This window comes from Diaporthe batatas (genome assembly GCF_019321695.1).
Source record: "Diaporthe batatas strain CRI 302-4 chromosome Unknown Contig00004, whole genome shotgun sequence".
In the NCBI taxonomy this organism is placed as follows: domain Eukaryota; kingdom Fungi; phylum Ascomycota; class Sordariomycetes; order Diaporthales; family Diaporthaceae; genus Diaporthe; species Diaporthe batatas.
In genome coordinates this window covers 2,919,949-2,947,130 of record NW_025408551.1, presented here as the reverse complement: position 1 = coordinate 2,947,130, position 27,182 = coordinate 2,919,949, and the positions used below count along the sequence as shown (strand labels likewise).

The following is a 27,182-nucleotide window of genomic DNA, read 5'->3' as shown; positions in this document are numbered from 1 at the left end:
TCACTATTTACTTCCTATAAAACACTATATATTTATAAACTTAATTACACTTCTATTATTATCTACCTATCTATTAGTTATCTATACTTTATAATTATACTTATAACTACTTTAACTATATCTATTTTCTTACTATTTAAAGAGTATTATTAGTAAATACCTTAACTATACTTAACTTTTATATAGTTTTATACCTAATAAATTAAAACTTAAACTAACTTTTTTATAATAAAATAAAACTATTAAGTATTACTATTAAGTAACTAACTTATATAAGATAGAGAAGCTTTTACTTTTAAAATACTATTAAACTATCTACCTATATAATAAAGAGATAGTTATTACTAATTATATCTATACTACCTTTACTAAATATAATATATTACTTTCTTACTATAATAATAACTATATAACTTTTTAATAAACCCTTTATAATAAAGAATATAATAGCTTATTAATCTATAAAATTAAGTATAATATCTATATTTTTATAATTTTTATTATTTTACTCTATTAATAAACTTATTTTATAAATAAATACTTAAATCTACCTTATTTATTTCTTTATTTTAACTTAAATTAACTATAATAACTTATTATACTATAACTAATTATTAAATAAAATATTTAAATAAAAGTAAAAACTTATAAACTTTAAATTAATTATATTTAATATTTAGAAATATATATATATAAATAAAATAAACTTTAATCTACTAAACTTTTATTTTTATAACCTACCTTTAAACCTTTCCTATAAGATATATTATACTTATACTTCTATATATTAACTTTTAATAAGATAGTATTTTAAACTTATAATATTTATAAATAGTTTATTAATAATTAAAATTAAATCTTTATATTTATTAAAAGCTACTATTATTTAATTCTTTATTATAACCTTTATTTATATTATTAAAATTAATAAAGACTTTATTAATAATTAAGTTATAAATATTAAAATTAATAAATAGATTATAATTAACTTTATTAAAAAGTTAATACTATAACTACTTTATCTCCTTAATATAAAACCTTAACTTAAATAATAAACTACTTTAAGCTTACTCTAACTAACTATAAATACTATATATAAAATATTATTAACCTTATTAAAGATAATAATCACAGCTACTTTATATATAATACTTTATTTAAGTTTAAATTTAAGAGTAACTTTTTTATAATTTAAACTTAATAGATTATTATTCTTATTATATTTAATAAAAGTAACCTAACTACTCTCACTACTACTATAAAAGAATAAAACTATTATTAAAATATAATGAACTTCTATAATTAATTTATTAATAAAAGTTAAATAAATATTTTAAATTTAATATAATTTAATAAACTATTAACTATTATAAACTTATTATTATTAAAATTATCCTAACTATATAAAATTAATATATTCCTATAATTATACTTTATATTTATAATAACCTAACTATATATATATTAACTAATTATATTATTAATTTTTATAAGGTTATTAATTAAATTTATAAGTTTAATTAAAACTACTTTATTAACTCTCTATTTATTAACTTTATCTTTATTATATTACTCATATAAACTATAATTTTAATATTATTAATAAAGTATTTATTTAATAATATACTTAATAATTAAACTACTTTTAAGATTTAATATATTAAGTATACCTTTATTATTATTATTAACTATATTAATACCCTTTATTACTATATTACTAAACTAATTAAATATTTTAAGAACTATAATATAATTAAATATTATACACTTTATAAAATAGAGGTTAACTAAATTACTACTACTACTACTAATAAAGCGATTAATAATTTCTAAAAAATATTATTAACTTAACTAATTACTATAATTAAATTTAAGTTATAATTATAATATAATACTTTACTATTATATATAGTAAACTAATATTACTTTATTACTATTAAAATTAAATATACCCTTTAACTTCTTATTATATTACTTATTATAACCTTTAATTAGCTTTATTTTATACCCCTTATTTAGTTAAAAGCTAAAAGCTATTTATATTTATAATAATTTTATAAATAAAACTACTATTATAAACTACTTTAACTAATCTATAAATATAATTATATAAACTACTTTACCCTATTATAACAATATATAATAAATTAGAAACTACTATTATAGCTAAATAATAGGCACCTAAGTAGAGCCTTCTACTTATAATTAGTATTACCTACTCTACTATCTATATAAAAGTAGACCTTATTTCTAAAAGGGGGGGTAATTAATATATAATAAATTTACTATACATTTATAAATTTATAATAAATTTATTAAAAATAGTAATTTTATTATAAATTTATAGTAAATTTACTATAATATAATAAATTTATTATAAATTTATTAAATAATTATTTATATAATCTTTTTTATATATTTATTAGAATTTATAGGTTATTAATTTTATATTTTTAATATTTTTAAGTTTAAATTATTATTAAATTATTTTTAATTATTCTTTTATATTATTTTATATTATAATAATTAAAAGGTTTTTATAAACTTTAAAAAATTATTATTTTATTATTATAAAGATTTAATTAATTATTTTTATTTTATAATAAATTTATAAGTTTTTAAAGTAATTATAATTATATTAATTTTTATAAGTTTATTTAATTAAATAGTTATAATTAATATATTATTATTTAAAGTATTATTAATATTTTTAAATTTATTAAATAATTAAAAGAATTAAAGTTTTAATAAAAATAATAATATATTATTAATTTTAAGGTTTAATTTAAATTATTAAAGTTTTTAATTAAATATAATAATATTTATAAGTTAATATATTTTTAATATTTTTTTATTAATTATAATAATATTATTAAAAGACTTCTATTAATATTAGGTATTAATTTTTATTTAATATAATTTTTTAAAGGATATTATTATAAATTATTTTATTTTTAAATTTTATACTTTAAAGTTAACTTATATTTAATTAATAATTAATTATTAATATAAAGTTTTTTTAAGTTTTTAATTAAGTTAATTTTATTAGTATATAATATATTAAAGTATATTAAAATATTATAAATTATTTATATTATTTTTTTAATATTATATTTTATTTTAAATCATTTAATTATTTATAATTAAAAACTACTTTTTAATAAAATATTAATAAATCTTTTAAATAAATTTTTATTATAATTAATTTATTATATTTAAAAGATTTTTAAATTTATAATCTTTTAATAACTTTATAAATTATTTTATTTATAATTATATAAGTTTAAATAATACCTTTTAAATTTCTAAGGGTAATATTATATATATATTTAAAATATATTATTATTTAATTATAAACTTTATTATTAATTATATAATTTTTATTTATTTAAGTTTATTTTAATTTAAAGTATATTTAATATTAATTTAATTAATAATAAACTTAATTAATAAATTTAATAAAAGTTTAATTAATAGATTTAATAAAATTAAAATAGTTTTTATTATTAATAAAAGTTTATATAAATATATTTAATAAAAAATAGTATTCTTAATATTATTAATAATTTAATTAATAAAGAATTTAAAGATTATTATAATAGTTAATAAATATATATTTTTAATTAATAATAAAATTATTAATTTATTATTTATAATAAAAGATAATTATTTATAAATATAATAATAATAATATAAACTTCTCTTTATTTAACTTAACTATTTATTAAAAAAAATAATAATAACTTTAACCTTTAATAAGTAACTTTAAGGTTAATATTAAAAGAGGAATAGTTATATATATAAGGGGCTTAGTAAGAAGGTTACTTTATAGGGGCTTATACTATACTAACTTTCCTCCGTGATTACACCCTTACCATTAGGTTGTTCCCAAGTCCATCGAGCTGTGGTCTTATCTCGGTGTTGTAGATCCCTGTTGTATCTTCCTCCAGCGGATCTTCATGTCTCTGTCCGGCGGTAATGCACCCGCCCCGGCGAACTTTCTGTCGTTCTGACCCGGTCTGCTTGAAGTTCTCCCGCCGTTAGTCACCCAGCCAGCGCATTCCAGCTCATATTGCGACACAATGAGCGCGCATACAATAAATATCTGATGCTTGGCGAGATGGCGACCTGGACAGATAGTTTCGCCGCCACCTGTAACGACGTTTTCAGCCATATGACACCTTGAAGCCTCGAAACGAGGTTGAATCTATGGGAGCTGGCGAGTAGTGACTGCCAAGGGTAGAAACCTGAAATACATACCGAACGGAAAGAACGAGCTTGGCCGGCCAGACAACGCGTACACACGCTTCTTGTTCGCCTTGGATCCATCGGCCGCATCGGAGTCGGCATACTTGATGTGTCGCTCGGCCCAGAATTCTGAGGCCGGATGGCCCGGTACGGCCCACGCGGCCTCTTCGTAATGGGCTATCGCCATCGGCGCTTGGAGCATCGCGTCGCGAGGGATGGCAACACGGGCAGTCCCTGTTGTCGCGCCCGTCGATGATCGGATATTGAGATCCATCGAAATCCCGTCCTCATGGACGTGCCTGATGAGGTTGAAATCCATGTGCAGGCGTAATGTCTCAGAAAATACAGACTGCAGTAGCGGAAGTCTGGCCAATTTCTGCAAGTCGAACAATCCATCGGTGCTTTCGTCACTGCGAGCTGTCAAGACTTCCTCCCGAATCGCCTGTTGGAGATCCTTGTCTTGTGCTATTTCGATGAGCATCCACATCATGGTCGGTACGGAGTTGGTGTTCTGACTTCTCGTGTGTCAGCTACACAACATATACAGAAGAACGGCTTGATGGGCACGGATACTCACGCAAAGAGGAGCGTGCCCAATGCACCAGCAGAAACCTCGTCTCTGAATCCGGCCTCCCGTAGCCACACGCAGATCTCTCGACAGACTCGGGCCCCAAAACAAGGCTCCCAGGGCAGTTCGGACGCACCGGGCGCGTCCCAGTCAAACTTAGCCCACGCAGAATCGACATACCTGGCGATCTTGGCGAGAAAGTGGCTCTGGGCCTTGTGGGCCCCAGGGCTGAACCATCGAGGGAATCCAAGGACCAGCTGGAACACGTGCTTATCTAGATTCCAGAATGCATCGATCAGGTCCTCCCCTGTTGTCCTTTCGAGCTCGAACACCTGGGGGCCTAGAAGCGTGCGAGCGGCACACCCCGTGATGGTGCGGCGGCATAGATCCTTGACGCTCCATTCGCCCTGCCCCTCGTGGTACTGCTCCTCGAGCGTCTTGGAGAAAAGCCGCTCGAAGACGCGGCCGAGTGGCTGTATGTGGGTTTCGCGCGCGAGGAAGTTGGTGTGCACGTTTGTGTACTCGAGCCAGTACCGCCGCGCTGGGGTCCTGTTGATCTTGGGTTCGTGGGGATCCCGCGGAACGGGCTTGCGACCTGTCTTGTCGTTCACAAACCACCCGACTTCCTCCTTGTTCATCCTGTACAGGACAGGAAAGACCTTCTGTACCATGATGCTCTCGTGTCCGATCTTGTGGGCCAGTCCGCGGCTGAAGATTGCTTCGATGTTCTGTCGCCCGTACACGAGGTAGACGGGCACCGGGCCCAAGTAGAACTTGGTGATGCTTGCATTTTCGAGTATTGTCCTGTCTTGACACGTTAGGAACAGGCTGCTGGATAGGACACGGTAGCGCGGATGCACGTTGAAGTAGGAGAAGAAGTACCTCGCCCGAGCCATAAACTTGTGATTATTAACGAGGAACTGAGTGGTGTTGAACACGAATGGTATGGGATCCCACATGCTAGGTGGGTGGCTTGTGTCCCTCAGCCGGCGTCGAAGAGCCCATGCCGACAGGATACAAACGCAGAGTGCTATGAGGCACGCATATGGATTTGTCGCCAGTGCATGAAAAAATGCCTGCCATCGAAGGCTGAAAGCGGTTTCCATGCTCGATTTCTTCGTTGACGCGACTTGGACAGCTGGGTTATAGTTTCTGCACCTTTCGAGCCCCCGCAAGTGAAGATTGCCAGCTTGGCCCTGAACCTTTAGAAAGGCCGGGGCTGTTCAAGTTGGCATCAGAAGCCAGTTGGCTGCAAGAGTTGGGCCATATTACTCCACATATCCCACATGTAGGATTCAACCCTGGTCATGCCCAATGAGCTCTGGCACTCCCGGTCTGGCAACTTCCTATCATCCCGCTATTGATTCACCCAATCTCACAATACCTCAAACGGGCTAGGTACCGACAGAGGTGTAAGCCCGTGTCAGCCCTAGAGTATAGTACAAGGGAGTAAGCAGGGACATGAGAGCCTGACTTCGTGAAACACAACAATGGGCGCATACTCCACCTCTTACTCCCCCTATCGTTGCTGTCATCAGCTTCTTAGAAGCATTGTTAGATCAAGTCTTCTCTTCCAGGTGGTAGGACCCTCACTTGACAAGTCCCGATTAAGCCCATGAAGACGCCAGTCCTCTCTTCACATGGGACATCTCGTGTCATTGTCAGGGATCTCATCACGCCCTTGATCTCCCCCATGTTTGCATGAGATAGTAAGGACTTCATTACTCTTGATATGCCGTTCGACTACTTAGCCACAGAGCCTAACGGTAGCTGTTCAGTGAGTGTGAAACAAGGATAGCAAGAAATAGTTCAGGCTTTAGAAGAACATTGATTCTATGGTTTGGGCCCGAGGCTTGTCTATCTTTCCGTGCTCTGAGAAGAGTCCAGGGCTTCATCGACGGCGAGGAGGGGTCTATCCCTTCAATGGGATCCCGAAGGTATCGATCGTCACAGGCGACATCTCGTCGTCTTCGCGGCTGGTGCAAGGAGTAGTCATCGGGCCTCGCGAGCTGAGAAGCGCAGTGTGGAAGACCCCATTGATATGCTTCTGGGCAAAGGGCGGAACACGGCCTCCAAAGCAGACTTCGAGGGCCTCAGCATTGAGTTGACTCTGCAGCCTCAGAAGTCCACTGCCCTGGAACAGGTCCTGGTGGTCACTCAGCAGGTGTCTGCGGAGGTCCTTTGCGGTGTTGCTCCGAACGTGGCAGGGCATGAAGATACATGCGAAGGTCGGACTGAAGTCGGGGGAGGAAACCCACTCCAAAAGACATTGAAGGTCCAACCCTGCCTGCCCCGAAGCAGTCTCATCGTCCAGCCTGTGGAGAGATGGGGCACTGGCGACGGTATCAGTATAGCGATTGTTGGTGAGCCAGGCCGCAGCACCCTTCAGGCCTCGATGGGAAGGATTGAGGAATTTGCGCCAGCCGCCAAATAGCATCAATGCAAACTCTTTAATGCTAAGCTGTACATCCCCATGCCCGCTTTTGGTTACCTGCTGTTTTTCAACGACAGGGTGGACAGGGGCCGATTCGACGGGCTCCTGGCTGTGACCTTGGGCGACGGCGACGCCGTTCTTCAGCCGGCCTTGGAGCTTCTGCTTGAGGACATGAAGCTTGTTGCGTGTGGTCTGAAAGTCCTCCAGGGTTTCTGGGTGCTGCGGAATGAGCTGCTCAAGCTTCTGCTGGAGCATCTCGAGATCCCTGTCGATCTTGTCATACTCTGCGACGGCGGCGCTAACCTGGGTCGGGGGGAGAGTAGGCTCGTGAGGTGTAGGGGTATGAGACTCGACGTCGGCGAGGTTGCCATTTGCCAGAGAATGAGGTTGGTCGGATAGCTGATGAGCGCAAATAATTAGTGACAGGCCAGCCGCGGAACAGATTCAATCAGGTGTTACCTGGGGTGACTGATGCCAACTCCATTGATTGAGGATGCCAGTGGTGTCCTGGGAGGGCGTCTCGCCACTTTGAGACGGGAAGAGGCCATCTCTCTAAATAGAAGAGACAGTCAGTGAATCAGAAACGTGCTCGGGCCAAACACTGCTCGGAGGCCTTTACCTGCAGACTGTGGCCAGGAAGTTCGTCTCCCTGGGGGGGAGAGCTGTTGTTTCCATGACCAGGCTGAGGAGGGGTTGCGTGAATCTGCGCGACCGTATGGGTACTCAACTGTCAGTCTGTGGAAGGGCTCTGCTGCTGGGAGGACTGACCTGTTGCGGGTGACTGTTGGAAGGACTGTTGTTGCCACATCCACATGAACAGGAGGAGTTGTTCTGAGAAGAAAGAATTGTGAGACAATGGCCAAGTCAGAGGAGTTGATTCGAAGAGCTTACTGAGGGCTGTGTGGTGGTGGGAGGGCATTCCTGGCCACCCCCGCGAGGGTTCTCGTCGTCTCCCTGAGCAAGAAACTTTTGTGAGTAAAGTGTCAATCGGTGAGAAGATAGCCAAGTAACGCTACCTGGAGCCTCATCGTTGGTAAGGTGTGGCTGAATTCGTGAGTCATTGCGCCAAACAGCACTCAAAACAAACCGTTTGTTTGTTTTGAGCCAACTTGAAGTTCTGGGGTGGGCAAGCTCGTCGTCCAAGTGAAGTGGCGGGGCAGGGGGAGCTTTGGAGCTTTGCCACAAGACAGAGAGCTCAGACGATTCTGACCACCTGGGCACGCCCCAGTGGTTGGAAATGATTTGGGGCCTGCTAATTCAAGAGCCGACCAGCATTTTTAACGATCTGGCCCACGAGCAACACTTGGGCTCCTGTACCCAACTAGTAGGGTAGCTTCGACGGTTGCGGCCTCGATTTTGCCAATTCAGATAGCACAAGCAGCATATCGCCTACCGTTGACTTTGGACTACGTGAAACCCAATTTTGGCTTCCCGGGAGAAGAGAAGATCCTGCGGCGTTCACCCCAGACTGGTCCTTCACAGAGCAAACTTGGCTCTTCTATGGCCACTCCTACTGAAGATGCCCTGGGGTGCCTCGCAGTCACCTTCAAATTGCTTCATCTTCTCTCTCGCCGCGTGTCCTGCTTCACGGATCTAGACAACCCGATTTAAGAAATCGAGAAATCACAGCTATCAGAGCCGTCTGAGACTGGAGAACAGCGCGATGGCTTTCGAATGTCCAGGTGGTTTTGAGGAAATTCCTCCAACGCGAATCCGTTTCTACCCTTGTGCACAAGATCTCGAAGAAGTCGAGGCGAGTGTCATGCCTGTCTCATCAGCTTCCAAGTCTTAACGACTCAGAAGCACACAAGTCGATCTTTTACCTGACACAGTTGCCCAGCCCAGTAAACTGTTTGTTGGTAATTTCACTGAACCATGCCCAGAGGTGGCGCTGCGAACCTTGGAAGACTTGGCAGTTGGATCCTTAGGGAAGATTACTCACAGTTGCCCCTACAATACGATAAGACAACGAGCTCCGGCTCATTGCACGGGTGTAAGCAGGGAGGTTGGCCAACGGGTAAATTGTCCTACAATTATCCCTGCTGCGGCCATGCCCATCTAGGTACTGCCACACTGTACCTCTGTCTTACAAGCTTGGAACCAACTCGTCAGGCCCCATTTCACCATCAGCACTTGGCGTCAGAGCTACCTAGGTGATGCCCATCTAGCGCGTCTGTTGGTTCTCCTTTCGACAGTTTCCGTGCCGAGTTCAATTTCCAGTCCACGAAGCGGGGTGGAGCCTGTTGGCTTATAGAATAACTAGAATGTCCTTTCGGACTCCATCGATGCGAGCAACACAATCCTCAGCCCATTCCTACGGTGAGGGTTGTAATTAGTCGTTGGAGATTCGAAGCACATCCGTCAATTACTACTTACTAGTCAACTGTCAGTGGGCACCGAAGGGCAGCCTATATTTACTGCGCTGCTCATAACACAACCAGATTCCTCGTTCATCTTGCACTTTCCTCTCCTTACTAGCCCTCACCACGTGTCTCTGACTCCTACGTTACTTGGACTTCAGCACCGGTCCTAATCCACCGTCCTTACTTCGCCCTTTGGCTCTTTGTTGGTATTTTCTCGGGAAAATGGGTCTCTATAAGAAGCTCCCAGAGGACCTCAAGGATGTAGATGTCATCATCGCTGGCGGTAGGTACTCCCTTTTCAAGATTTACATACCCATGATCACTGACAATTATCTGATCTGAAGGCGGCACGTCTGGCTGTGTTGTCGCTGCCAGGCTCGCGGATGCTGATCCCAACCTGTCAATCCTCATAATCGAGGCGGGGCAGGACAATGATATGCCGACAATCAGCTGCCCGGCAATGTTTTTGACACATCTCATGCCAGACAGCACCACGACCACCTTTTACGCGACAAATCCAACCCCGGAAGTGGCCGATAGACCTCTTGTCATGCCCTCTGGTAGCGTCCTTGGCGGAGGATCATCTGTGAACATGATGGCATACAGCCGGGGCCAACGGTGTGACTGGGACTCTTGGGGAATGCCGGGGTGGTCAACTGACGAGATGATGCCATTTTTCAAGAAGGTAGGTTGGCGAGCAGGGCCTGATTGCCATAATCACACCCGCCTGGGCAAGGAAGCTGTGATTATAACAATAGGTCAGAAGCTGATATTGACTCCATCTAAAAGCTCGAGACCTTCCATGGGGAGGACCCCAAGGATATTCATGGCCACGACGGCCCCATCAATGTGTCTTTTGGTACTTATGGCTCCGAGAGAATCGACACAGAGTTCCTAGCAGCGGCCGAGAAGGCTGGTTGGCCTGAGGTCCCTGACATACAAGACCTCGAATCTATCAACTCTGTCGGCAAAAGCAGGCGCTATATCTCGACCGAGGGCAAGCGCCAGGACGTGGCGACTTGCTACCTGCGCACCCGTTTGAACAGCGACAAGTATCCCAATCTCCACGTGCTTGTCGAGTCCCAGGTATTGCGAGTCCTGATAGATGAGGAGACGAAGACGGCTGTCGGCGTCGAGCTCAGAACTAATCCAAGACACAACGCCGAAGCCACTGGGGAGAATCCTCTTGTCGTGAAAGCAAGCAAGCTCGTCGTCGTATCAAGTGGAGCGTGTGGAACACCCGCGTTATTGGAACGGTCTGGCCTGGGTGATTCCACTGTTCTAGAGCGGGCCGGAATTCCGGTGGTTGTGAACCTCCCAGGAGTTGGCAATGGCTACGAAGACCACCACCTGGTCTGTGATGTCTTACTTGATAATCTGCTGTTCACCCTATCAACCATATGCTGACAAAATAATGTCCCAGCTCGGATACCCCTACCTCAACAATATGGAGGCGGCGGATACGCTAGACGGGGTCGTCTTCGGGCGCATGGGTAGCCCTGAGGATTTGATGAAAGCCAGCCCTAAGATCCTCGGCTGGAACGCTCAGCAGATCCAAGGCAAGGTTCGGCCGACTGACGAGGAGGTCGCAGAGCTTGGACCTGAGTTTCAGAAGGCCTGGGACAAGGAGTTTAAAAACAATCCTGACAAGCCGCTGGCCGTGTTTAGCGTGGTCGGCGGGTAAGCAGAGCACAAACCACTTGAACTATCAAGTCGCCGGCATTTCTAACATCTTGCAGGTTCCCTGGAAACCCAGCTCTTACCACGGGCGACCCGTGTCTTTCAATTACGGCTTTTACTGTTTACCCCTTCTCACGCGGAGATATTCACATCACGGGCCCGAAGGTCGACGACCCTGTGGACTTCGTGACTGGTTTCTTCACTGATGAGCACCAGCTCGATGTGAAAAAGCATATTTGGATGTGAGTTTGCAAGGCCCACCGACAGCCTCACCCCCTTTTTTTTTTTGCCTCCGAAAAACACAAGACACAATATTTACAAGTCCCTTTCCAGGTACAAGAAGCAGCGCGAGGTCATCAGGAGGATGCCGATGTACAGGGGCGAGATGGCGCATTCCCACCCCCCATTCGACAGCAAGTCGGACGCAGCCTGCGTGACCCTCGACGGCCCACTCCCCGCCAACGCGCCGCCGATCAAGTACACGGCCGAGGACGACAAGGTCCTGGAGCGGTTCATACGTGAGAACGTCAGCACCACGTGGCACTCACTCGGGACGTGCAAGATGCTGCCGCGCGAGCAGCAAGGCGTCGTCGACGCCCGCCTCGGCGTCTATGGTGTGCGCGGATTGAAGATTGCTGATTTGAGTGTCGCTCCCAAGAACTTCGCTGCGAACACTAACCATGCGGCGCTCTCTATTGGTGAGAAGGCGGCGGATATCTTCATTCGTGAATTGGGACTGCATCAATGAGAAGTCAGTCGAATTGGGCCAATGCTGGCGGGACTGTGTTCTTTCAGACGGCTACTAGTAGATGCATTGTGTTTATAGATGTTAGGACCATTTGACTGATCCCTCAAGTACCTAGGTAGGTAGTGAAACCAAGCAGTACCTGTGCCTAAGGAGGTACCTAGCTATGCTCAATATATGATAGTCCTGCCTTTTTTCCTCTCATTTGAAGCCTATCGCTTCTTTGTGCTGTGTCTACAGCTCATCATGATTAAATATTAAATTCGAAGACCGACTGCCTTCGATGCTGGCTTCTTGGGCATTAGGCCAGCGGAAGCAGAGGCCCTGGCTTCACAGCATCGCCTGACGCTGGAAGTTGTCTGCTAAGCTGGTAGTTTCCCATCCCAGACCAGATTTGGAAAGCGCTCATCATCTGGCCTGGGAAGTATGTGAGACCAGGACGCCAAGGACTACGCTCGCGGTGAGGGGGTGGCGGCGCTCGTCCTGGATACACTGAGCGCCGACTTTGAAGATGGAGACCGCATTGAATCTGTCATGAGAATAACAGACCTAAACACTAATGGTGCTACACCTGGTGATTTGAAAACCCTGGAATGGGAAGCGCAGTCGCGCAGGAAGCATTGGTCCGGTCGACCGATGCTCGTGCTGGCCCGGATCTGGCCATGCTGGCTAGCCACCTGCAGTCCTTTCAGGTGCGCGGCACGGGACCATCACCTGGGGATGCCGTTCCAGTTGAGTCGGTCCACCGTGCCTTCTCTGCCACTTGAGTGCCAGCTGCCGAGAAACTTTCTGTTAGATCTATCAAGATGGTCCTCGATCACACAGAGGAACTGGTGGGATACCCGCCATTCTAAAGGCATCCCTGGCGTGACAGATCACATGCGTTCCTCCGAACACGCTGTTCAACCGTCTCAGCGACAATGTGCCTCATACATCGAGACTCCGACAGGGAGCCTTGGCCAAACGTCAAGACGGGGGGGAGAGCCAGCGCAAACAGTTTTGGGTATGGAGGACCCAATGCACACACGATATTGATTCAGGTTCCTCACACATGATATTCGTCACCTTCGCTGTCGCTGGACACACTCGCTTCAGATTTCTCTCTCAGCAGTCCAGCTCATGTTTCGTTGAGGACAGGTCCTTCATCTCCGTAATCGCCATATGTGTCAGTGATAGGTTGTCAATGTATCTCTTTGTACATACCCTAGGGTATACAAAATGAGAACGAATCCAGATAGATTGTCAATCCACCTCAATTTCTACTTTCTCGCCGATTATAAGACCAATCTTGTTACAAAATAACCCTCCCTTCCGCATCAGCAAGCCTGGAATCGGGCTCACTAACTCGGTTAATTTGATAGTACTTTGAGGACTAAGAGAAAGAGATAAAATCTAGGAATTAGCAGGTAGACGAGGCAAGGGGGATTCAGAGAAGCCCAGACCCAATCAAAGGCAAATTTGGCTTACATCACAAAACCTAAGCTTAGACTCCCATCCCTCGGGTCTCTGGTCAGGATTTGTCCTGTAGTCTCTGATACCAAAGGAGGCCTCCCCGTCAATTGCCCACACCTCTTCCTGCCCTTCAGGAACTTTGCCTCCCTCTTCATAATAGCGGATCAGTGCCTCAACATTAGCACGCTGGTCTGGAGCACGATTCTTCTCGATCATGCGTCGATACCCTGCGATCCTGCCTTCTGGGGTATTCCATAGCGGCCGGGGAGTGCGTGATTGTACTGAAGCTGGGTTTCCTGTCTCTTGGGATAATTGCGAGGCTGAGTCCGCAGGTTCTTTGCTACCATTTCCGAACGCTGCGTTGGGCGAAGTGACAGATAGAGCTGCGACTCCGTCGACAAGGCCATGGCCCTCACCGCCCTGGGATATGTTGCTCTCTTGATGAGTCATTTTCGGATGAAATTGGTGACTGGTATGGATTGCATAGGAAGGTATGAAGAAAAAAGAGTGTGTTGAGTGTTAGAATTGGGGATGTGCTCAAAGGATAGAGAGTTGAGGCTGCCATTATTTAAAGTCGAGACAATGGCGGGGTCGGTTGATTAAATCAGCTGTTGGGGCTGTGCCTTGCAAGACCGCAGTACTTGTGCGGCCCAACAGGTGGCACAGGCGGGTCCATCTCTGACAGCAGTGCTGCCTAGACAACTGTCCGCCAACTGCTATTTAAGTTGCACTTTCGGCCGCAATCATCTCCTTCTTTCACATTTCTCGTTGTACAATAGCAATCGTCAAACTATCCCCGGGATCAATCTTATCATACGTCTCAGTCATGTCATCGCAGGAGCCAGCTCTCGATCCTCTGGAGGAGCAAGCCAGACTAGTAAGGGAGCATTTGAAATCCAGGCTCGATGCCCTGCAGCAGGAACCTGGACAGGAGAAAAATGCGGCATGTTTGCTAAAAGCCTTCCAAGAGGGCCGCATGCCCAATGGGGGCAAGCCTGTCTTTTGGGCCATCGATGGCAAATTTGGCCTTACCAAGTACAGCGAGTATGTTGAAGAACTTGCTAAGAGTCGGAAGAAGAATCCGAAAGTTATGTTTTTTAGATATGTATGTGGATGTGTGCTTTCCAACTACTACTGGAATGCTGCGGAAGCTGACTTTACCATTCGTTGCATTCAGTTCTATAACGCTCAGATGATCCCATGGGATGGCAGGTGCGAAGCCAACTCCGCCACATAATACGCCCAATCAACAGCTGGCCCAGTACGCGTGGTGCGACAGGGCCCCGATGGCGATGTATGGGCACAATGTAAGATAACCAAATCCGAGAGTGAAGACTTTATGCGAATTTCAGGGACCCATAAGAAGCCGGGCTGACATAGAACATTGAAGCTCACAGTCGAGATCAGGGCACCTCCCGATGAGGGGGGTAACCCGGCCCTGATCAAGAGAAGACAAGTTCTCAATGATACTGGTTCCAACGTACAGGCTGTATGGGTGGAGGATTGGGACGCCCTCAGAGTCCCTGGCATGTTCGATATGCCTGGCATGGTCACTTCCGCCACCGGTGGGGGTCCGAAACTAAATGTGGAATGGGAACTTCGAATCGTGAAGCGCGTACTTGCGCAGGACGCACAAGGAAACATGGTGGAGCACTACCAACCGCTCACACATTGGTTTGGGGAACGCTGCATCCTTGTCCCCCATCCTCAGACGCTACTCTCAGGCGAGACGATGCGCAATTTCCTCTATTTTGCCACTCAACCTGGAAATGATCGACTTCTGGTCTCCCAGAGGAAGCAAGCAATCGTTGATGGCCTGGACGCGAGCCTCGCCGTCGACCACCCTCGATGATTGGGACTTCTCATACATTAGGACCAACTAGATCCTGTTCAATAGCGGGCTATCTCACCTCCAATAAATCAAGACTCGGCCTGGTGCCGTACAAATCCGTGTGCCCCATACTCTTTGAAGACTTGTATAATGTTCTGAAGATTACATCACACATTGCTGACAGCTTCTTGACGAAATCAAACATCCAGGCCTGAGTGTTCACGTGTGGCTAGTTTCCTACGCCGTGTCTCTCAGCCCAGGATACCCACGAAAAAAGACAAGAAAGATCAGAGCATGTGAGAAAGGCCATCAGTGCGGCACCGTGCGATTTCCCCAATTACTTCACGTAGAGCGACGCCCCCTAGCCGTCTCACAGGGTTGTCATCGCGCCACGAGGCTGAGCCTACGTGCCTAGATCCAAATTATCATCGAAAATTCCAAGCGAGGATACACAAACAAACATAATTACGTCACAAATCTCACATGAGTAACATTGTGGACGCTCAAGATAAAATTTCGGCCAGGGCGACGTGTTCATCCGGGGTGTGACAGCCTTGTATTACCGAGAGAATTTTCTCATATCAGTCGATGCTGCGGGGCATTTTCGGTCCTCCTCTTGTGATGATAATTAATCCAAGAGAGTAAACTCAACATGGACTCGTTGTTGCACGAACTAGGACCGCCCCCATATCGTCTGGATCAAATTCTCCCCCTTATAGACAAAGCCTCCTCCATTATTTCCCAACCACCGGCGACATCAAACTACTCTCGGAAGACAGCGGTTCACATTGCGCGATCTATGGAAACTTTAGCATGGCTTGCAGAATTCCATGCTCATCATGTCTTTCCACAATTTTTCCAGCGGCAGGGCGAGGTCGACATTGAGAAACATGCCATCGTAGTAGTCCAAGGCCCCTCATCAAACGGCGCGAAGATCATTGAGTCAATTTCAGGAACATCTCTAAAACTCATAAAATGGTTACAGAATCCTCCGAACCGAGACCCAGTGGCGCCATATCCGAGGCGTGATATTGCAAGACTTTGTTCATGTTGTGTTTCTGCTTTCCAGCGGCTTTCGACCGAGCCGAACAATGTCAATTCCCAGTATATACACAAGGTGCCTTGGTACCTCCATCACCCACAGCACTGTCTACTGGCAATTGATTCTTGGCCGAACTTTGCTGTCCTTGAACATTGTTCGCTGGGTGGATGTGGATTCTGCCATTTCCTGCGCAAGCAACTGCTTATGCTGGCATGCCAAAGGCAGAGGGAACCTCATGAGTGTTCTGTGTGGATCGGGTTCCACTGGCATGAAGGCCAACAACCTTGTCAACGCGCTCTCAACTTTGTCACGGTGATCCTACGCGCCCGTCCAGGCCAAGGTGGGCAATTCGGTTTCTACTACCTGGCTCACGGTGAGATCGGTTGCCACAATGTAAGATTTCGGATTGAAGTTGACCCTCTGCAGACAGAGTCACCAATCAGCTCGGTGTTTCTCACACGCCAACTGCAACATCTCTAAGTCAGGCAAATCTGAAGTTTATAGAGCGTCAACTAGCCTCGACAGAGGAAAGTATATCCTGCAACGATTACCGACCCAAAAGACTTCTGGATCTTGGCTCAGGCACCCTATCTGGCCCCAGGCTAATCGATGGCCGGAAAGCTGCCGCCGACCCCGGCGGGCTGAGATATGCGACTCTGAGTTATTGCTGGGGCTCGCCAGAAGAGTCTAGAAAGCAGCTGAAACTCACTATGAAAACGCAAAGCATCCTGTATGAATCAATACCACGACGAATGATGACTCCTGTGATGCGCGATGCGATCACAGTGTGCCAGGTGCTGGGACTGCGGTACCTTGGATCGACTGCATTTGCATCCGACAAGATGGAGACAGGAGTGACTGGGAAGAACAAAGTCAAGAAATGAGCCATATCTTTGGAAGTTCATGGCTAACTATATGTGCTCCGGCATCCAAGTCTTGTCTCGAGGGCTTCCTTGACCACCCTGATCGCCACTCTCCATGTATCGGCATCATCGAACCCAATGACCAGAGCCCAGTATTCCTGCGTCTTCTTACTGTCGATGGCGAGCCTGTATTCTCAAATGGTGATTTGGTTGCAAGCAATGCCCCTCTGCCACGAGATCTTGAGTGTTCAAAATGGAACAAGCGTGGATGGGTCTTTCAGGAAAAAGCTCTTTCGCCAAGGCTACTGTATTTTGGAGCCAGGATGATACACTTCCAGCACGGACAACATGTGGCCAGTGAAGACGGCTCTTGTGCTGATGGGGACTTTTTCGACTATAACCCTACCTTTCTTGGGACGCCCCACCACTCCACAAACATTCTACGCCAGCTCGAAGCAATCCGAAATCAGGGTCCATTCACGACAGACTTCTGGTACAGTCTGGTACCCGCTATCAGTGCATGTGATTTCACAGATCAGAGAGACATCCTTCCCGCTATAGCGGGTTTGGCTCGGCGGGTACATGAGGTTTCGGGCCACAAGTACCTGGCGGGCCTCTGGGAAGAGGATCTCTGCTGTGGATTGCTATGGAAATCCGATAAAATCATTGTGTTCAGACCACCATCGCGGCGGCAGCCGGCTAGCCTACGACAAGTCCTACAAATGGCAAAGAATTCCGCGAGGTCGCTTGGTCCATCGTGGAGTTGGGCGGCCAGGCGATCCAGGGTCGCTTTTCTGATCACAAACAGGACCAACACGACCTGCAGGGTTCGACTCCATCTGAGAGCGGAGTACAAAAGCCTGGGGTCTCACGTCGTCGTCGATGGTATAAATCCGTACGGTCGCATCGCCGGTGCATCTCTCTCTCTCTGTGGGCCGATGCTAAGAATTAGTGCAAACTCGCTGGCTGCCATGGGAGACCTGACCAGTTCCAAAAAGCCGTGCGAGCTCTTCCGTGGGCTTTTCGCCTTCTTTCACCGGGACTGGGATCCAATCCAATACATCCCTCGCAGGCATACAGGTATCAAGAAGAATATGCGAGCGCACCTGCATTTGCTTCTGATAGCTAGTTGCTGCTCTGAATGGAGCACACAAACTAGTAACGATGCGGCAACCTCCCGCCATGTAGCACTCGAGAATCTTGCAGAGTCGGATCCCGATGAACAGCGTCCGGCACACCCGCCCCACGCAAGCCAATCGACCATGATAGGCCTAACACCAGAGCAAGCAGAGGAGATGTATAAGGAAACAATGAAACCGGATTATAGGATATCGTTCTATCAAGACAGCCACCCTGGCTTTGATGCCAAGGTTGACTGTGCCTTGTGCTCCGACGACAGCTTGAGACGGGATATCTGGGGCCTTCTACTCTACCCGGCAAGTGGCCCAAACGAGTTCTACCGCGTTGGGACATTTATTTCCAGGGCACAGCATGGCGGGTCTGCTATTTTTGAAGGGATTGAGCATCGCAGGATCAAGTTACTTTGATGCAGAATGGCAGAATCACCCCCAGGCACTTACACCCCTAAGCGTTCGTCCAGTCACACATCAAATGTCATGTTTGGATGGTAGCAGAAGTCAAGGTCGTAAAACTTTGCTCATTTTATCTGATTTCATGCGTACAACACAAGTTGCGCATCTATACAAACCGCTTGTTCAACTCTATGGTTGCCCGCAGCCAATGCAGGGGGTATTTTCATCATCTCACCAACCCAACCACCATCCCTGGATCTCGCCATCACTCCTTTTCCCTTCCTAGCACACCCAGCACAGCACCGTCACACACAACCCCCTCACAGACGGGCGCTGTGCTTCCATCCCGCCTCCTCAGCAATCATCTCGGCCGCCCGCTCAGCAACACCCAGGACCGTAAGCATGGGGTTGATGGTAGGGATGGTAGGGAAGACGCCGGCGTCGGCGATCCGGAGCTTCCTGAGGCCGCGGACGCGCAGCTTGGCGTCGACGACGGCGAGGTCGTCGGCCTCGACGTCGCCCATGCGCGTGGTGCCCGCCGGGTGGTAGACGGTGTGGGCGACCTTGCGGGCGTAGTAGCTGATGTCCTCGTCGGACTGGACCTTGGGGCCGGGGGCGACCTCGCGCTTGATCCAGCCCTTGAAGGGCTCCGTCTCGGCGATCCTGCGCGCCGCCTTGATGCCGTAGACCAGCGTGGCGGCGTCGTAGCCCTCCGGGTCGGTGAAGTAGCGGAAGTCGAGGGCCGGCTTGACCGAGGGGTCGGCCGAGGTCAGGTACAGCCGGCCGCGGGACCGGGGCCGCGGGATGTTGGGGGTCATGCAGAAGGCGTAGCCGTCGGCGACCTTCTCGTAGCCCAGGCGCTCGGTGTTGAAGGTGAAGGGGATCTGGTAGCAGTCTGGGGCGGGGCAGGTCTGGTTAGCTGTTGGTTCTCGGCACGGGGTCCTTTACAACTTCACAAAATATATATATATATATGTACTCACGCATCATGACATCTGCGATGTCGCCGTCGGGCAGCGCCTTGGGGTTGGCCGGCGTCTTGTAGGCGGCGGCGTCGGGCTTCTCGCGGCGGAGGAAGATGCCGGCGTCCGAGTCCATGGTGGTCTGGCCCTGGGGCACGGGCTTGTTGAGCTCCCACATGATGATGGACTCGGGGTGATCCTGCAGGTTCTCGCCGACGCCGGGGATGTCCTTGAAGACGGGGATGCCGAGGGCCTGCAGCTGGTCCTTGGGGCCCAGGCCGGAGAGCAGCATGAGGCGGGGGGTGTCGACGGCGCCGGCGGACAGGATGGTCTCCGTGCGGGCGCTGACGGTGCGGCGGGAGCCGTCGCGCAGGACGAGGTTGATGCCCTTGACGGTGTCGTTGTGCACGTTGATGCGGTCGACCCAGGCGTTGGTGAGGATGGTCAGGTTGGGGCGCTGCTCCTCGCCGCGCAGGATGGGGTGGATGTAGGCGACCGAGGCGCTGGAGCGGCGGTGGTCGTCGGGGTTGTAGGAGATGTTGAAGAAGCCGACGCCCTGCTTCAGCGAGCCGGTCTTGGTGATCTCCTCGTTGTAGTTGGGGATGACGGGGATGTTCATGGCGTCGCTGCAGGCCAGCACCCAGTCCTTGCACAGCTGGTTGCGGTGGCGGGCGTGGACGGGCTGGACCGAGTTGCGCAGCTTGTCCATGATGCGCATGAAGTCCTTGAACTCCCAGCCCTTGGCCCCCAGCGACTCCCAGATCTTCAGGTCATACTCGAACGGCCGGAACGAGATGAGCGTGTTGTGGGACGAGCAGCCGCCCAGGACCTTGGCCCGCGAGTGGCGGATGTGAGAGTTGCCTGTTCCGTAGGGGGGCTTTGGTAAGCATCACGCTTCTTCACGTTGGGAGGGATCATCATCTACGGCACACACGCGCACGCATCATCACATCCATCACTTACCCTCGGGCTGCTCGGTGGTAGGGTAGTCATAGTCGAACTCGCCGCCGAGGAGGGCCAGCCACTGACGCAGGTCGAGGACCCGGTCGTCCATAAAGTCACTGGGGCCAGCCTCGACCAGGAGGATCCTCTTGTGAGGCAGGTACTCGGCCAGACGGGAGGCAATCACACATCCGGCCGTGCCTCCACCGACGACGACATAGTCGAAGCGGTCGGACTCGTGGGGAGCGAGGTATGTGGTCGTCATCTTGTCAGATACGGTGTGTTACAGGCTTGTCGGACTCAGTCAAGAGCTGACAAGTAGATGTGGAGATGGTGGTTGGCGGTGACGGTGATGGTGAGGAAGGCCGAGGGCTTTGGGATGTCGATGTCGATCTGAGGAGGAGCCGGCGTCGTCAGGGACACAGGAGGGCTTTCGTTTGTCTTATACTTGCCAAAGATGGAAGCAGGCTGGCCGAGCGAACAATCCGATCCCCGTGCTTATCTGGGATATGATGCGTTGTCTGGGGTGTCGTGTGCACTGTGGACCACACCAGGATGAGACGGTGCAGACAGGGAGCCGTTTAGATAATCAGGATCGAGCTGTCACAAAAAAAATGCTATTTGCGTTGATGGCCTGAGCTGCGCAGGGGAGAGAGCCGTTGGATTTGTTGCGCGTGGAGACAGAGGGGTCTTGACCCGGGCATCTGGTGGGATCCGGCTCGCCTTTTGAAAGAATTGGCGGCGGGCGATTGGACGAGTGTCAGATCTTACTGCAGTGCCCCTCCATGCAAAGGGTCCATCTGGTCGGGATTGTGGAGAGGGTGTTGAGGGGAGTAGGGGAGGGGGAGTTCTCTAACAGCTCGTCGACTAATGCACTGGCGCTTGACTTGGCTCAGGCCGGCGTCGCCTGGTCGCACGGCATTAATAATTGCTGTCACGGGGGGCGGCTGTGAGGAGTTGGGAGGCTTATTACTCAGTGATTCGGCCCTATCCATGACGACTTAGACGCCAGTGGTCTGGACTGAACATATTCCGTCGCAGTAGCCCGGCTGGGCTTATCAGTCTATCCTGCGTCATGCCGATGGCTACAGGGACTCTCCCAGGAGCCGGGAGCTGCACGACCGTTTCTGCACTTGTCAGACCCGGCGGAAGACGGCGAGAAGAAGGACTGCACAGTGACAGATTTTCCATCAGCCTTCCAAGGCAACAAGGCTGTTTTCTCGGCCACTACTGCTAGGCACTCGTGCCATTGCCCAATGACTGCCCCTGGGGCCCGTTCCTGCACGCTCCAGGAGAGCAAGGAGACAAGGGCCAGAAAAATCTTCAAGTTCAAACAGTTCGGCCTCGGGCTCAGTCCATGGTGTGCTCCACCCCGGCAGCCCAGGAAGACAAGGAACAGGAACAGGAACAGTCGGTGGTGCAGTCTATGTGGTCAACCTCTTCGGGATCGTACCCAGCACACTTGACCACCACCAAACGAGCACGTAGTCTCATCTCCTCCTCCCCCGGGATCCACATCAGAGAAATCCACCCGACGGACTCGGCCCAAGGAGCTTGACGTCACCGCTGGCACGAGTTTTCCGTCCCGGAAGCATGCGAATGGCGTGGTCGATGGGGTTTTCACGACAAAGTCTGACTCGCGAAGTCCTCGACAACTTGGAGAATACCCTGGACAAGCCCATGGGCAGCCCAGGCACCCTTGTGGGAGAGGCACATCCAGGGCCCACGGGCCCGGGGGATGGAGCCCTGGGGCCTGGCCTAGAGATCGGAGAGTCGAGTGCAGCATCGCGTCAGTGGCCGAGGAGAGGGGCACAGACAGTGGGCATTGTATCTGTAGCGTATATCCAGCCAGCCAGCCAAGCAACTTCTATCTAGACCACTCCGTAGGCTATCTTCTATCAGGCCTTGGTAGTCCATCTTGGTCGGTGAGAGCGAGTGGTAGTTCCCGGCACGCCAGGACGCACGGAGTACAGCCCCTAATGCGATTTAACGCCGCATTCCTGGCTTGCTGGCCTCCCGGCTTCCTGGCTTACGACTCTTGACGATCACGAGACCCTTGTAGCAGCCACGCTGTGTAACAGATCCATCGCCGCTAATAAGGCAGAGCAAACGCTGCTTCTCGCACTACTGTGCTGTCGCTATCTGCCGACCCCCCGAGATCCGGCCGCCGCTGGCAGTGCCTGACCAGGTTCTTTTTGGCAACAGGAGCCGAGCGACACACCGTAGGCCTTGCCATACTCCGTACAGTTCCGCACCCGTACCGCACCGTACACTACGTCAAGGGAACCAACTGCACGTTGCGCCGTCCTCCGGACAGAGCCTCACTTAGTTACTGCATCCGTATACGGTCACTCACTCACTCACCCACACTCACTCACTCTCACTCAACCCATCTCACGTTGGTTATTGTGACTGCCTACGTTCTATCATAACCAGCATACCCACCATGGGTTCCGTCTCATATCCCAAGGAGGAAGACCGCCACACCTTCTACGGCGGCAAGGCACAGCAGTCGGCCGACAGCCCGGGCACGTTCCAGACCATCGACCCGTCCACGGCCCAGCCAGTAGCCACCATCCACACATCATCACGCCAGTCCGTCGACGCGGCCATCGCCAGCGCGGCCGCCGCCTTCCCCTCATGGTCCGCCACGCCGCCCATCGAGCGCAGCCGCATCCTGCACCGGGCCGTGGCCCTGCTGCGTGAGCGCAACGACGAGCTGGCCCGCGTCGAGACGCTGGACACGGGCAAGCCCTACTCGGAGACGTCGGCCGTCGACGTGGTCACGGGCGCCGACGTGCTCGAGTTCTACGCCTCGCTCGTGGCCTCGGGCGGGCTCAACGGCGAGAGCTTCCGCCTGCGGCCCGACGCCTCCGTCACCACGACCAAGGAGCCCCTGGGCGTGTGCGCCGCCATCGGCGCGTGGAACTACCCCGTCCAGATCGCCCTGTGGAAGTCGGCGCCCTGCCTGGCCGCGGGCAACACGCTCGTCTACAAGCCCAGCGAGTTCACGCCCCTGCACGCCCAGCGGCTCGCCGAGGTCTACCGCGACGCCGGCCTGCCCGACGGCGTCTTCAACGTCGTCTACGGCGCGGGCGACGTCGGCGCCCAGCTGTCGGGCCACCCGCGCGTCGCAAAGGTCAGCTTCACGGGCCAGGTGTCCACGGGCAAGAAGGTCGCCGGCGCCGCGGCGGGGGCCATGAAGTACGTGACCATGGAGCTGGGCGGCAAGAGCCCCGTCGTCGTGCTGCCGGGCTGCGACGTCGGCAGCGCCGTCGACGGCGCCATGATGGCCAACTTCTTCAGCTCGGGCCAGGTCTGCACCAACGGCACGAGGGTGCTCGTCCCGCGCGCCATGCTGCCCGAGTTCGAGCGCGTGCTCGTAGACAGGATGCAGCACGTCCGCGCCGGCGACCTCTTCGACCCGGCCACCAACTTCGGGCCCCTCAGCAGCGCCCTCCACCGCGACAAGGTCGTCGGCTACATCCGCCACGGCATCGAGGCCGACAGGGCGCGGCTCCTCTACGGCGGCGACACCTCGCCCGGCGCGGTCGACGTCCCCGCCGCGCTGAAGGGCGGCTACTGGGTCCAGCCCACCGTCTTCACCGACTGCACCGACGACATGAAGATCGTGCGCGACGAGATCTTCGGCCCCGTCATGTGCATCCTGCCCTACGACACCCTCGACGAGGCCGTGCGCAGGGCCAACGACACCGAGATGGGCCTCGCCGCCGGCGTCTTTGGCCGGGACATCGACCAGTGCCACCGCGTCATCGCCCAGCTCGACGCCGGCATCACCTGGGTCAACACCTGGGGCGAGTCGCCCGCCGAGATGGCCGTCGGCGGGTGGAAGCTGAGCGGCCTCGGCGTAGAGAATGGGCGCAAGGGCCTCGAGAACTGGACCAGGAACAAGAGCACCCTGATCGAGATGAGCGGCACCGTGCCTACCGTGTTTTCAAAGCTGTAAATACCTTACCTTCTGTCTTTTCTTGGCGTCAGCGGTGGAGTTACGGGTCGGGCGGTTCCAGGCTGGTATCACGACTGCAGTGAGGGGAGGAGGGGGGAGGGGGGACAGACACTGCCAGGCACCCTACATGATGCAAACTTGGAAAGCTCCAGAGAGTCTTGGTTGCTTCGAGGCTGTAGTGGTGCCATACACAACGGCATATTTCACCTCTTTGTATGTCTCAGCCACAAATCCGCCTTATTCCTATGGTTTCTCATCCGTGGGTCATGGTGGATTATAAGCTCAGCGGCCCAATCATATGCGCATCTTCTCCACTTGAAGCGTTGCAAGGCTGGCTGTCCATTCATTACGTTCTCTGTGCAACAGTGCGTTGCCGTCGGACGAGATCGTGGCGTGCATGGCCGCAGCAACGCACCACTGCTCCCTGCGTGTCCTCATGTTTGTTTGCTCCCGGACAATGATGGCTGTTCCGGGATGGACAAGGCCTTGCGTACAGCCCTTTAGCATGGCATCACAGGCACCAGACCAGACAAAGATCGGATGAAGCAGCGTATCTTTTTCCCGCCCCGGGGCGCGCATGGCGGTAAACTAACAGTGTTGTTAGTGTGTATACGTGTATCTGTGTCCTATCTCCCCAGGTAGCACGGAACGACAACGGATCTTGGGCCAGTCCCCTTGGCGTGTGGACACCTGCATTTCGGGTTGGACTAGCAGCTTTTGCCTTTTCATAGTACAACGTGAAAGGACTGGGTCCAACGTGTAAAAGACTAGACGGGCCTCAAGGCCTCGCATTGGAGACTGGGGGAGCCTCAGCAATGTGGGTGCCTCGACCGTGCCGTGCCAGTGTGGGATCACTGCATTTACACGTCCCACTGGGTTCCAACCTATAATCGTCTGCCCTCCCGTCCGGAAGGAACAGCTCGTATTACAGGACAGACATGACGCCATGTCCCAAGCTGATCGTTGTGGCTTAGCCATACTACTCGCGACAAGATCGAGTGTAGACAGTGAGAGTAGCCACTCCCTGCCAGAAGCGCATACGTTCTAGCAATGATAGATGACATAACGTGGAATCCTTTCCACGAGGAAATAATACCTTCTCTGTCTTTGTGAGGGGGGCGTGTAATTGTCCGCCCGTGGTCTTTGGAGGTGACCTGTGCCATAGTATAATAGCATACCATAAATGTGAACACCGTATTGAAGGGAGCAAAATGGCACTGTGTGCAGAATGGGCAGATGACATGGGAGTTTTGCTCATTCATAACGCAAACTGTATGTCCTCGGACGTATGTGGATAGGAGCAAAACCCCTCATAATGCAAACGCGCCAAAGAAGTGCGGTGGCTCGACACTGCACAACATCATTTTGTAGTGCCTCCTGTCGAATTTGAGAATCCGGGACAGCCCAGGTGCCCCCAGCAGTGCTGCCATTGGGCGGCTCGGTGCCCAAGTGGCGTGTGGAACATTCCCACGCCCATTCAGCGCATCGTCGTACAATTCTGAATGGAACTCTGCAGACCGTCTGAGCTACTTTTGGGATGCCATACGGAGAGAGATCTCCAGTACATAAACCGGCCTTGTCTCTGCCGTCATAGGGCCTCGACTTTGCTTGCCCCTTGTGCCCACGCGCTTCGCTATAATAAGCCCCACGCTTGCGACTACATGGTAAACATATTTGAAACAGAACGATCACCGTCATTCATATTCACAATACCACGGTCCCCCAAGGATGGCTGAAATCCTGGGTGCGGTAGCCAGTAGTCTGCAGGTCGCCGGGCTGGCTTTCAAGTTCACCACAATCGGCTTCAAACTTCATACTCTCTACCGCGAGGTGAAAGAGGCACCTGCTGAGATTATCGCCAGACTCATCGACACTCAAGTCATAGCCCAAATGCTGGACGAGTTAAACAGGTCGCCCATGGCAGCGCATGCTGCGCTCCGGACAGCACGATCGCATTGTGAGAGGTGCCTGCAGGAGCTGCGGGCGACCCTCCATACTCTGGACGTCAAGATCCGGTCATCCGGGGTGATTTCAGCCAAAGTCAAATGTCTGAACTTCATTCTTCGCAAGAACGATATCGCCAAAATGGGGAACCGCCTCGAGACATCGCTGAGACTCTTGTTCTTTGCCATTCAAGTGGCCATGCTAAGGAGCCACGAGAGGCTAGGGTGGGTGTTTTGCATACTGCCGCCCTGCAATATGCTCATTATTCACGGCCTGTCAACTTCACTGACTATACGGATCAGACAGCTGATAGAGTCCCAATGCTACCCATCAAGCACGTTCTACGCTGCTTCCTTTGCCACGCAATCCTGCATTACCCTTGGCGAGCCCTATCCCTCGACGAATGGCCAGATGAACCGAATGTGTCTGTTATTACCGGGGGTGACTGATCAGGGTGAAGCGGTGACGAGTTTGTCATCAATTCTCCTTGAAGAAAACCCACGGACCGGAGGCGGCGAGGTGACACACGGCTTGGCCCGGCAATCGGTCAGATCCCGCCACCACCTGCCAGTGCTCCGAAGGACGTTGCAGCCACAGTGAACCCTATTA

General features: G+C 49.0%; 8 protein-coding genes across 8 annotated transcripts; 4 read left to right on the top strand and 4 right to left on the bottom strand.

Annotated features, from left to right (window-relative positions):
* Positions 1 to 3,910: 3,910 nt before the first annotated feature.
* Positions 3,911 to 5,775, bottom strand: KVR01_004373 (uncharacterized protein; the record flags this gene model as incomplete). Its single annotated transcript, XM_044788027.1, has 3 exons — positions 3,911 to 4,152; positions 4,261 to 4,763; positions 4,826 to 5,775. 3 exons carry the CDS (start codon positions 5,773 to 5,775, stop codon positions 3,911 to 3,913), a joined length of 1,695 nt encoding a protein of 564 aa, XP_044646537.1.
* Positions 5,776 to 6,728: 953 nt separating this feature from the next.
* Positions 6,729 to 8,278, bottom strand: KVR01_004043 (uncharacterized protein; the record flags this gene model as incomplete). The annotated part of the gene is made up of 5 exons (XM_044784172.1): positions 6,729 to 7,649; positions 7,710 to 7,802; positions 7,870 to 7,953; positions 8,142 to 8,204; positions 8,267 to 8,278. The coding sequence occupies 5 exons, from the start codon at positions 8,276 to 8,278 to the stop codon at positions 6,729 to 6,731; spliced, it is 1,173 nt and encodes a 390-aa protein (XP_044646207.1).
* Positions 8,279 to 9,835: 1,557 nt separating this feature from the next.
* On the top strand, positions 9,836 to 12,041 carry KVR01_004797 (uncharacterized protein; the record flags this gene model as incomplete). Its single annotated transcript, XM_044790459.1, has 6 exons — positions 9,836 to 9,896; positions 9,958 to 10,298; positions 10,403 to 10,966; positions 11,037 to 11,293; positions 11,353 to 11,535; positions 11,627 to 12,041. The coding sequence occupies 6 exons, from the start codon at positions 9,836 to 9,838 to the stop codon at positions 12,039 to 12,041; spliced, it is 1,821 nt and encodes a 606-aa protein (XP_044646961.1).
* A 1,017-nt stretch (positions 12,042 to 13,058) lies between these two features.
* Positions 13,059 to 14,045, bottom strand: KVR01_004169 (uncharacterized protein). The gene is made up of 2 exons (XM_044783415.1): positions 13,506 to 14,045; positions 13,059 to 13,410 (listed from the first exon to the last, which is right to left on the bottom strand). The coding sequence occupies exons 1-2, from the start codon at positions 13,938 to 13,940 to the stop codon at positions 13,330 to 13,332; spliced, it is 516 nt and encodes a 171-aa protein (XP_044646333.1). The 5' UTR covers positions 13,941 to 14,045; the 3' UTR covers positions 13,059 to 13,329.
* Positions 14,046 to 14,203: 158 nt separating this feature from the next.
* Positions 14,204 to 15,437, top strand: KVR01_004253 (uncharacterized protein). Its single transcript, XM_044785726.1, has 3 exons — positions 14,204 to 14,595; positions 14,668 to 14,797; positions 14,881 to 15,437. The coding sequence occupies exons 2-3, from the start codon at positions 14,696 to 14,698 to the stop codon at positions 15,340 to 15,342; spliced, it is 564 nt and encodes a 187-aa protein (XP_044646417.1). The 5' UTR covers positions 14,204 to 14,595; positions 14,668 to 14,695; the 3' UTR covers positions 15,343 to 15,437.
* A 3,426-nt stretch (positions 15,438 to 18,863) lies between these two features.
* Positions 18,864 to 21,468, bottom strand: KVR01_004492 (uncharacterized protein). Its single transcript, XM_044793542.1, has 3 exons — positions 20,684 to 21,468; positions 19,742 to 20,581; positions 18,864 to 19,653 (listed from the first exon to the last, which is right to left on the bottom strand). The coding sequence occupies exons 1-3, from the start codon at positions 20,925 to 20,927 to the stop codon at positions 19,079 to 19,081; spliced, it is 1,659 nt and encodes a 552-aa protein (XP_044646656.1). The 5' UTR covers positions 20,928 to 21,468; the 3' UTR covers positions 18,864 to 19,078.
* Positions 21,469 to 22,819: 1,351 nt separating this feature from the next.
* Positions 22,820 to 24,943, top strand: KVR01_004283 (uncharacterized protein). The gene has a single exon (XM_044792399.1). It carries the CDS (start codon positions 23,109 to 23,111, stop codon positions 24,627 to 24,629), a length of 1,521 nt encoding a protein of 506 aa, XP_044646447.1. The 5' UTR covers positions 22,820 to 23,108; the 3' UTR covers positions 24,630 to 24,943.
* Positions 24,944 to 26,357: 1,414 nt separating this feature from the next.
* Positions 26,358 to 27,173, top strand: KVR01_004184 (uncharacterized protein; the record flags this gene model as incomplete). Its single annotated transcript, XM_044789582.1, has 1 exon — positions 26,358 to 27,173. One exon carries the CDS (start codon positions 26,358 to 26,360, stop codon positions 27,171 to 27,173), a length of 816 nt encoding a protein of 271 aa, XP_044646348.1.
* Between the last annotated feature and the right edge of the window lie 9 nt (positions 27,174 to 27,182).